The 12088-nt window shown below is 41.8% G+C and overlaps 1 protein-coding gene across 1 annotated transcript in view; it reads right to left on the reverse strand.

Moving 5' to 3' along the window:
- Positions 1–12088, reverse strand: part of cdkal1 (CDK5 regulatory subunit associated protein 1-like 1) — a 194652-nt gene that overhangs the window by 109014 nt on the left and 73550 nt on the right. Inside the window, exon 8 of the mRNA XM_086113711.1 lies at positions 3415–3518. Coding sequence (XP_085969837.1) covers positions 3415–3518 — 104 coding nt within the window. The remainder of the gene's footprint in view (positions 1–3414; positions 3519–12088) is intronic.

Raw genomic sequence — 12088 nt, forward strand, 5'->3', positions numbered from 1 at the left:
AAACAACCTTTGTGTACTTCAGGTGCGCTACTCGGCTAATCAAAAACTCAGTTCGACCAATAAAAGTGGCGGAACCAGTGACGCGTGGAGGATTGTTCCTGGCAAACTTTGGCAGCCCTGCCTGCCCAAGTGTCACGTTACAGCGGCGGCAGAGGTAAACAGGAGCTGACACCTGTCACAGATGTTGCAGCTAGCCAGTGAGCTTGCCCACATATCTATCTGAGGCGATCTGTCAAATGCCATCGAGCTGATGCCAGTGAAATAAGCGGTGTCATTCTCGCTGCTTGAAACTGATCGTTCGGTCATGTGGAAATGACAGAAGAAGCAAGGCATTTGTTTTCATTGGACAACGGAGGCTAGGGGTGTTTTTCACCTTGGATTGCTTCACATTTATAATTATTAGAGTTATATGTCCAAGAAAAAAAAAAAGCTTGTGTCTTTCCGAAAAATACAGTACTTGGAATACAGTTCTGCATTATCAGAATGCCTTGCATCAAACATCTAATATACAGATGACCCCCGACTACAAGTCCAGATAAACACATAAATAAATAAAATTAAACAATGGCAAACACAAGGTTGGAGATATCAGGCTCTAGCAAGTCTTGACATGATATCATGGGCTCAAAACACAAGTGGTGTTGTGAATTTTAAGATGCGAATCACACACTAATGCAATGTGTCATGCAGGAGTGATAGTCGTGTGTCTGGATCTATGAAGTGTCATGTCAGGTAGGACTCGGGACATGTGCCTGACAGTTTAAAATGCTAAGACCACGGCCAAAGTAGTTTAATAAATGTGAATCCACTTTTATGTCCAACAGCTGTGGCCATTCCACATGAAGGGACTATCAAAGTATAAAATGCAGACAAAAAAATAATAATAATAATAATAAATGGAATTTGGGGGTTTGAAAGTCATGCGTCAATATTACAAATCATAAGAATAAGGAATAATATATCAGTTCACTGGTGCAAGTCAACTTCGTTTTCAATCATCATCAGCATTGATCGGCGGCCCGGTAGGCCAGTGGTTAGCACGTCGGCTTCACAGTGCAGAGGTACCGGGTTCGATTCCAGCTCCGGCCTCCCTGTGTGGAGTTTGCATGTTCTCCCCGGGCCTGCGTGGGTTTTCTCCGGGTACTCCGGTTTCCTCCCACATTCCAAAAAACATGCATGGCAGGCTGATTGGACGCTCTAAATTGTCCCTAGGTGTGAGTGTGGGCGTGGATGGTTGTTCGTCTCTGTGTGCCCTGCGATTGGGTGGCAACTGATTCAGGGTGTCCCCCGCCTACTGCCCGAAGACGGCTGGGATAGGCTCCAGCACCCCCCGCGACCCTAGTGAGGATCAAGCGGTTCGGAAAATAGATGGATGGATGGATCAGCATTGATCGAATGACCTGATCTACAATTTCCGTCATATATATTTAAGGATACAAGGTTATTGGAGAGATGTATGTGATACAAATGATAATACAGTGATCCCTCGCTATTTCACGGTTCGTTTATCACAGCTTCAGTGCATCGCGGATTATTTCAAGCATTTTCATAAAAAAAACAAATTAAAAAAAAAACCATTTTCATATACATGGAGTACAGTACTGTATATGTTGCTCTATGTGACTCGCTGTTGTTTTGCTGACTGTCGCAGCTTCTTGCGGACTGTTTGCGGACTGAACTTTTTTTTAAATATATTTTTTGTTAATTGGTCGCTACTTCACGGATTTTCGTTTATCGCGGGTGGTTTTGGTCCCCATTAACCGCGATAAACGAGGGATTACTGTATTTCATTGAACAGTAATGTAATTCCAAACTGCACATAGGGCCTTCGATTGATAAATACAGTGCATGATATGTTTAATAAAAAGAGATTTTGAACAGGGAGCAATTTGACGAGATGGCCAAAGGGTGGGAAGACCAATTATGCCCCAAAAGAAATCTGCTTATCACACTTGCCGGTGTGTTAGTGTGAACTCATGTTGCGAGGAACTAAATCTGTTTTCATAGTCTCATGAATAAAAGGAAAGGTAAATGTCATATTTCGATTTAACCACAGACTATAGGACAGGACACGGACCGTATCACCTAAGCATCTTATGCTGTGGGCCTAAACATCTCATTAAAAATAAATAAATAAACACACATATCTTACCTATGTTACATCCACTGGTTTTTAAATGAGGCCACAATATCCAGCTTCCTCTTTCTGTGTTTTGAAAACAACCGCCACTTGCTATCATACTTCCTGTGTTATAACGGATCGTTCATGCATATCTCGCCATCAAACTAAACTTCCTGCTTCGTGTTTTATGACAAGCGCTCCCCTGGAATTTAAACAGGTTACAGTACATTGCGACACAATGTCATTTGTAAAATCCCAGTTAACATTTGGCAATTGAGATGATTATTTACGGGTAAAATGAAGGCATTTTCGCAACACGCAGTAAAATTATTTCCAACACAGTCTTGCCAAATACTGAATCCAGAATGCAGTATGCTACACGTACCCCTCAGCTGTGCAAAAGGTGTAAAGGGCATGAGATCTTCAACCAGCAGTGGCTTCTATCTTACATGAGTGCACGCACATGCCAATACCAAGGCCTCGCCAGCTGGTGAGTTCACCCTTGAATGGCCACCCCCGGGCACTGCTGCGGTATGCATGCAGTTGTTGTAAAGAGTTCTCCATACTGGAGTTGCGCTGCAAAAAGGTCTCAAGTTCAAATCCAGGATGCGGCCATTCTATGCAGAGTTTGTCTGTTCTGCTTTGTGCTTGTCTTGTGTTTTTTTTTTTTTTTAATCTGCCTTCCACAGACCAAAAACATGCATTTACTTTGCTGATTGCAGGAATTTGAGTGTGAACAGGTCCTCATAAAGGCCTGACCTCAACTCCATCAAAGAAAATAGGATTTGGCATTAACTCGATCAGAGCCAGGTTTTCAATCTGTTCCCTCTGAACAAATTATTGAAGAAAAAAAAATTAAATCCACAGTATTCCACAGTTGTGGTAAATCTCCCAAGGATGTGGCTATATTTGCAAAATGGAGATTGACTCCATAGTTGGAGTTTATGAAGCTTGGCATTGTAGCTATTGTTTATAATAAATGCATTGAAAACAGGATCTGTCAATAGGTAGATTTGCCCTTGACTGACCCGCCTGGGGGTCTTTTTGAACCATCGCCTGCTGTGCAGTAGGGAAGCTGGGAATTTACTCTTAAGGAACAGATGCCAGGGCACAGCAGCTGTTCATCTGGCATCAAACCAAGCCAACTGGATGGGCCCGCAAAGCAAGAACAAAAAACATCAACATGTGTTCCTAAAACCTTCCCCGCATGATCGGAGAGTCACACGCACACTGAAATCAACAATTAACATTGAGACGTGAAACATAACGCATGTATGATTATTAAAACTCACCTTGGAAAGATTGTCGAGCTCTCTCAACCAGCTCTTGTATGGGATAGCTGGCCAGGTCTCCTCTGGCATGCTTCGTCTTGCAGTAGGTACATGCATTCAGGCACCTGGACAAGTAGGTCGAGACACGGTTGGGTTCATTATCTAACATATAGAAATGAAGCCTTTATAGTGCTTAATTATGCCTTGATAATATCCAGTACAGAATATGAGGGATGATTAAACGTGTTCGGTATATGTACTGTTGAAAGTACAGATCATTCCATATAAATGGCACCAATATGTTTCAACGTTGGACTTCTGCATAGAGCAAACTTCTATTCTCAAAAAGAAGAATTTAGTTCACAAATGAAAACATCATAACAAGTCCACGTCTTTCTTATTTATATTGAAAGTATATCATTAAAAGGTTTGCAAAATCTATAGAAAACACCCACATGAAATCAGAAAAATACACCTACAGTGGAGCAGAACTAAGTTTACTTCTGAGCAGTTGATGACAGAAAGAATATAAAACATTCAAGAGGCGAGTGAGGACAGCAAGAAAAGGGAGCACTGGAGCAAAATTGAAACTGTAGAGTAAAATCTATCTGTAGCCCAAGGCACTGCAAAATGTTAAGGTAAGGTTACATTGAGTTTATTGTTGGAATTTATTGCCACGTTACAATGAAAATTCTGCCCGACAAACGGAAGGTCATCGAAACCCGGCCGACCAGGATGTTGATGCATTTCCTTCTTGATTAATAAGTAGGATTGAAAATGCAAATGGAAACGATGACCATGTCAATTTCCCATTGCTCCAATCAAGTGCTCCTGCATATTTTGAAGACAACTTTTCTTAAATTCATCGATATGTTTGCAGTGGGACAGGACAGCAGAAGTTGACAAAAACACTCAACAAGACGAGCTCAAATGGGACAGAAATGAATAAGTGGGGTTGGGAGCAATTAAAATGTGATTCATAAGCAAGGAAGCTCTTAATCTGAATCAAGGGGCTCCTTCTTCACAGTTGTCTATGTACAGTACGATTGGGGCAAGTTAGAGGTAAAAAAAAAAAAAAAGAAGATTTTGGAGTCCAGACATTAATGTCTGATATCTGACATTTCGGTTGGATCAGTGAAAGACACATTTTGGTGCAAAAATCGTTGATGTGGTTTGCAATTTGCTACAGCATGTCAAGAATGTTTCATCCAAATGTCTTAAAATACCCAAACCGTGACAAATAATTGACCTCAGCCCAGTTTCTTTAATGAAAGAACCCTCTGTTGGCTCACTGTGTGCCTTTTATACAAACCATATTGAAAAGCTTTCTGTGTTTCTAAATCGCCGTGTGGAATAAATTGCCTCGACAAAAACGTCTAACCAAAGATTTATAACCAGAAAAGGTTGTGCTTTGCAACAACTAATTTGATGACGGTATATGTGGGATTATGAGAAAACTATTCTGTCTGCTACCCAGAAAAATCAAAACAGCACACATTGCATTGTGGCTTCACATCAACTGACCTTGGACCCAAAGAGATACAAATATCTGGTTCAAATAACAACGCTTGCATGCAGGTGCCAAAGCATGCTCCTCTTCTAAACGCACGCTTTTTTTCTGAACTCCTCAAACCAAGTAATCGGGTTCACACCATGCCATTTTAATTTTAGCTTGTATGTATGTGCACTTGAGGGGTGGGCTGGAGGTACAAGTTTGATTTGAGTTTTCCACCCCAATCCCATATAGAGAGAACTACAGTGCAACATCTGAAGTTGAGCGTCCCTGAGTTTGCACGATTGGAATTCAAGAAACCTCTGCACGTCCACTTGTATACCGCCAAGCAATCGAAACGTAGTCACAATACAATACAATACATGCTGATTCATATAGCGCTTTCACAACAGCGGCAGCTGTAACAAAGCGCTTAACAAAACAGTTAACATAAAGTAAAATAATAAACACAACACATAACATAAAAACACGGACAGTTGCGCAGTCCTAACCACTTTTCCGTCACGCGCTTAGTTGTTTGAAGCAGTTTCAGATGAAAGAGGAGAGAATCAAAGTGTCCTTTAACCAGTGGATCAGAGACGTCATGCTCAAAATGTGCACACGTCGGCTACAAGCTAAATTTCAAACTCAACAAGAAGCTGTAGCATCCATTGACGAAAAAAGACATTGGTTCACTTCTCCTGTCCCATGGAAATCCATTTCAATTCCAAGCGGCGACTCTCGGCTCCAAATACGCATCGGCGCTGTGCGCCGACGCTCCTCTCTCCTCATCCTCAACTTCAGCAGCCATCCATCCAGCCGCACCAACGCCGACTGTCCAACAGCGCCGAGATCTCCACTGAACAAAACGGGGTTGTGAAAAAGGCTGAAATTGCCCACACAGTCCATAAGGATTTTATGAAAGAGATCTTGAAACGGCTATTTCCACTATTTCAAGGTCCTAATCGGGGCACATTGTAGTCGACCTTAGTTGTATTAGTGTCATTTAAAGTCGTACAAAGTGTGTATTTCAGAGCCAAAACTGCTACAGATTAATTAAGAGAAAAAACCTTTTTTCTCACCACTGGTGCTTGCTTTGATCACTAATTTTTAACACTAACCACCATCTCAAAACAAATTAAAACCCTTCCTCCAAAGTTTATTTAAATCGAGCATTTCTAATCGATTGTTTGAAAGAACACTTTAAGAAGCAGTGAGAGATTAACACAACAGTGCTTCAGTAATCCTTCAGAACTACAAACTACAATCATCGAGGCATGTCACCAAAGGCAAGAAATTGAGTCGAAAAGTAGTTGTGTTTTAATCTGTCTATCCCTGCCACTCTATGCGTTGCTTATCCCAGTTGAGGGCACTAAAGATGGCAGCTAGGTCACATAACCTCGATGTGGAGAAAACAGAGACAGATGGGACCCTGCAAACACTCACACACAGACATACACCACAGCCTCCGCCACCACCAGGGGGTCCATCCATCTTAATGTGATCAGGCCCAGCTGAGTGGATCACACCAACATTAATCTCAAGAGACAGTGGTCTACTAGCTTGAGCGCCTGTATATGCGTGTGTGTGTGTGTGTGTGCGTGCGCGCGTATCAATTCTGCACATGTGACTTTGTCAGCGTGCTGTTGCTGAGCATTTGTCCAATATCACAACAACGCATTAGCAGATTCGACATCCCCATCAGCCCAAACAAAGTGCGACAACGAGTCAGCGCTCGGACAGAAAAAGAGGTTGGAAAAGAGGAGCGGTGTCACAGCATGGCCCGACTAAACGCAAACGCCTGCCATGCATTTGAAGTTTGCTGGCCCCAAGTGGGAAGCAGTTTGAATTTTGAAACTTCATCCCTGTCAACATCCATATGACAGCAAAAAACAAATGCTTATATGTTGTTTACCCCTTTTATCAATGTGATTTCCCCCTTCTGTTTCCTACTGGCTAATTAAACCACAGAGGTAGCTGGAGCACTCGACAACTGTGTAGTTCATCAATGTGCTACAATGAGAGGGGCTTCCTCCCCAGTGTGTCTGAGCCTGGTTTGTGTGCACATGAATAGGTGTGTGTGTGTGTAGGTGTGTGTGTGTGTCTTTGTTAAAAGCACTATTGTGTTGAAGTCTCAAAAAAGAAAACCCTGTGGTTTCTCTATACATTTGTATACCCCCCTTGACATGTGCGCGCGTGCACACACACACACACACACACACACACACTCACTCACTCACACACACACACACACGAGCAGTTTCCTTTAGAGGGACTCCCTTGTGCAGCATCTTAAAGACGCAGACGTGGAGACGGTTAAGCAGGAAAAGGTTTTCTCAATGATAAGCACTTAGGGTTTGCACATTAATTAGAAAACTGCTCCATGCATAAACAAATTGGGCCATGTGCGCATGCGTTTTGACGGTGTTTGCACGGTGCCGGCTTGAGAACACAATTACCAAAACAAAGCGTCGACTCCTCGGGTAAACTGGCGAGTTTTTCAATTGTAAAGCAGGGTGCACTTACTGTTCACGCTGAGATAGGGTGGAGTTGGTGAATGAGCAAACAAAACCTTAAACTGCCATTATATCGGCGCACAAAGCGGAGCTCGACAAGTGCACCGTTAAGTCACCGCAAGGCAAAGTTGGGAGTCAAAGAATATAGAGCAGCATAACTAAACAATGAAGCCATATGGGGGGACATTTGTCGAGCATTTTTAGACCATGGGAGGCAGTTAAATCATCCTAATGGCAGCAATGTTCAACAATGCTATTACTAATACATTGGAAAATTTCACGCGCTTGTTCAAGACCCGTGCAGTTAGTAAGATCTTCAAAACAATGTGGCCCCTGCCAAGTTGTTTTCTCTTTTGCCAATAATTATCTCTGGTCAAGATATCAATGCTGAGACACAGACGCACGAGGTTCCCTCACAGTTCCCATAATAGAATATCTGTGTTTGCTTTTGTTGAATCTGAATATGCATGCAGCCTGACCCAACTGCCTTTCTGCGCTTTGTGTGTCAAAAACAGCATAGCTCAAAATTTATTCAATCAAGCCTTTGTGCATGAATTTGGTCACGCTAGCGAGCGAAACTACTGCGTGTGAATTTGACAAAAGGTCACAAGATGACCTTCGAGATCTACGACAGAAGCCTTGCTTGTTGTTTTGGCTCGCAGAGAAAGAGCACGTGCACAGTGCATGGGTGAGAGACCACAACCTCATGTCAACATGGGACGTCTGAGTGTTTTCATAACTTCTTGTTTTGACTGTTGGCAGACCTCGAGACTGTTTTCACTACATCAGTCAGGTCATTGTTGCAAGACAAAAATGGTTTGGAGCACAATTAAATAACCAGTGACTCTGACTAAATATTGAGACTCACTAAAATAGGTTATTTGGTTGAGATTTTACTTGAGATGTAGGATATTTTACATTCACCACGCTTGATTTAGACAATATGTATCATGAACACAGTAAAAGTGAAAGCCACAAACTCCAAAGACCTTGCAATAGGCTTCGGTTAAATTTATCATGCAATAATACCTCAGCATATTTTGCAAAACTTCAACTCGGTCAATAACTACATAGTAACTACAGTCGAACCTCGTCAAAGCATACCCCAGGGGATATAACGAATCTGTACGTTATAACGGTAGTTCATTGTAACCATTTCTGATAAAATAGCCGCCAAGTACCACGTATAATACAGGACGAACATTGATGGGTGTAAAAACATGAACACATACAAGCATGTTGTGATTTTTATTTGACTTCAGCGTGTTTTTTGTATGATTCCACGACCAGTTGTTGACAAAGAGAAAATATGGTGCCATGGAACCAGTAATGGAATTGATAGTGGCGTACCAGGAGTGTGTCTCTGTTCAGACAGAGGCAAAAGATAAGTGTGTTTTGTCTTCATGTGATGAGAAGCGCCTTCCAGGGACCGGCAGTAACATTCCGCACATTGGCAACCATGTACAGTATGTGTCCATTATTCACCACCACAGTTACGGATAAGTACACTATTAGTTTCATTGTGCAGCAAAACTTCTTTTTACACTTGAACAGCCTTTAAAACGTGTTTTGCGTGAGGTCAGGAACCATCCGCTTCATTCAAATTCTATGCATCAGTCAATGTCAATGCTAGTCTATGGTTTTTACGTTTCATCATACAGGAGTTAACATTTTTCCTGTGCAGTCAATAAAGGTTTTATGACAGCTTCAGCGGTGGAATGGATTGGAGGAAATGTCTATTATTTTCGATTAGGGTTGGGGGGAGTTGTTTCTGAATCTACAATAGACAAAACAGAGGTACCAAAGTGAATGCGCCATGGCGTCGGATCCATAGTGGATAATACAGTTTACACTCTTCCTGTTAGGCTAACTATTCATATCTCGAGTAAACAGTATGAGCCTTGCAAAGACGGATTTTTATTCCATTCTAAAGGTAACAAAAAAACACCTAAAAGTAACAACACCATGAACATTGTAGTAATCCAATCTGCACATCGTCATCCACATTCAACAGCGTTTTAAGGAATCCGAATTTCCCACCGTCGTTTAACTGACTCATCACTTACCGGTACATGTACAGTGGTATCTCTACTTCCGAAATTAATTGGTTTTGGAAGAAATTTCTTAACTAGAAAATTTTGAAAGTCGAGACGCGATTTCCATGTAAATGCCCTAATCCGTTCCAAGCCCCCCCCCCCAGAACTAAAAATGAACTCTTGATATGGATTACAAAGACTTGATGCATCTGATGATGACATTCGTTTCTCTTGAGGTAAGACAGGGAAAAGCTACCTACATACGCTACATACGCTTTTTTCTTGATTTGGAAAAGATAGCCTGTACAATTCCAATTCCTGCCTGTCTTTTTATGCAACGTGGGAGATTCCGTGCAAAGAGCCCATTGTGTTCAACCTTAGAGATTCCGCTGCATTTGTCACTCTTAGTGTGCGTCTCATTGGTATCAAGTGAGGTGAGCTGAAACCAAAAAGGTAACAAGAGAAAACTACAGACCACTGCATCTTCCAAGAGAATCAAAATCCTCATTTCAAGACATAAAACAAGCAGTCACGCTTTGTTTGACTCTGCTGGATGACTTGTGAAATGTGCAAGCTGTGAAAAAATTGTAGTCCCTGCTGAGACAGCTCCCCATCAACAACAACCAGCACACCGAAATCAAAATCATGATTGCCTCATTGCTGCTGTCGACACACCACTTAGGCTGAAAACAATAAGTCAAAAATTATGGGCAGTATTCAAAATGAACACGGGGAGACAACTGCCCCTGTCGATTCCATCGTGACTTCCAAAAGTTGTCAAAGTCAACTTGGCAAGCGTCTTGCCGACGTCAAATTCACAAGTTCACAACTTGGAGCTGACTGGGGAAATTTCAAAACTTGGAGGGGAAACATGAAAAACCTGGCATATTCAAAGACTCTGAGACACAATCTGTTGTCTGAATGTGTGTGCGCGCGTGTGTGTGAAGTGTGCTTTCCTGTGACACGCTGGTGTTAATTCGGTTACTCGGGGGTTCTGTAGCGTAATGTCTTGTAATGACATACAATCTCATTTTGTCCAAGGAGACACATCAATCTTTTGGATTTACTGCAGGGAGCAGAGGCCCTCCTGGTCTCCCAGTGACTGAGAGAGGTTGAGTTGTGTGTGTGTGTGTGTGTGTGTGTGTGTGTGTGTGTGTGTGTGTGTGTGTGTGTGTGTGTGTGTGTGTGTGTGTGTGTGTGTGTGTGTGTGTGTGTGTGTGTGTGTGTGTGTGTGTGTGTGCCTAACACAAATTTGTGTGTTAAACAGCGGGAAAGAGGGAAATGGAATAATATGTTCAGACCACTGGAGCTGAAAACTACCCATACATTGGTTTGATAAACATCAGGAAGGCCACTGTGGTGCACTGCCAGAGGAGGTGGAGGTGTGTGACAGAATCGACTTTTGTGTGTTGCTCTTGGGTGGCAGAAAATAAATAAATAAATAAAAAGATTTGTGGGTTTCTTTGTGTATGTGTGAGAGAAAACATGCAAGTGCCAAACGTAATGTGATTCTGTCGACATTGTGCATGCAAGCATTGTCAATTTTTCATTTCGGAAATTCGTGTAAACACCCCTTTTCCGTTATGTTTGTCAACTTTTGATTCAGAGTCTATTTGATTGTCGTGAAAACACTTTGCTCTGAGTGCCAAAATTTCTGAAGCATGTCAACACCACATTTATTGTTGGCCTTGGCTCCGTATGACACTTTAACAAAACAGACCAAAAAGAGAGGGGAATTGCCAACCAAGTGTGGCAAACAGAAATGTGTACGTTACAGCTGAACTGTCAAGCAGTCGTTTATTCATGATTTTGAGATGAGAGAATGGTCACTTAAATTTGAACGGAGTGTGTGAGTGTGTGTGTGTTTTATATATATATCTATCTATATATATATCTATATATATATATATATATAAATATATATATATAGAGAGAGAGAGAGAGAGAGAGAGAGACAGTGATAGATAAATATAAATCAACAATATAAAGATTGAAAGGAAGGAAAATACAGAAAAGATCTACAGACGTCTTGATTCAGCGCAGTTTACATGTTTAATGGGAGTAGGAAGAAGCACAAAAACTATTGCTACCACTTGCGATCTCGACATTATTCCTCAAATGTTAATACACTCAATTATTCATACACAGTAATGTAAAACAACTTTGGGGACATTAGAATGTGGACGATCTTCTGCACTGTGTGTAAGGATAAATATATCAATGACACAGAGCTTATTTTTGTCTATTATCCGGCTGACTTGTGACACAACAGCTACAAGGAGGGCAAGAAATACCTCTGCAGCATATCAGGTCAAAGTGCTATTGTTTCAACGATTACAGTTTTTTTTTTAGGTAATAATTCTAATGCTGACAAACAGCACATTAGTGTGGCGGCTGTGGTTTTGAGGGGAGTTCTCACCCTGGGCCTCTGAGCCTAACGGTTTATTGTTTTTCCTCAGTATGTCCATGTCTATGACCCCAAACTTACCCCTCTCAGCTGGCTAAAGCTGTTGACGTTACACCTTGGTCACAATGCTTAACACAAATCTATGTTAAGGTCAGCGGCAAGGTTGATAAGACCCATTATTGTGCTTTGTCGACGCGGAGAGTGGACGGAGAATGTGTGGCTGCCAGAAGGAAATCACAGGAAA

Source organism: Hippocampus guttulatus, chromosome 6 (assembly GCF_054856545.1).
Source record: "Hippocampus guttulatus isolate MCC_2025c chromosome 6, RoL_Hgut_1.0, whole genome shotgun sequence".
Lineage (NCBI taxonomy): Eukaryota > Metazoa > Chordata > Actinopteri > Syngnathiformes > Syngnathidae > Hippocampus > Hippocampus guttulatus.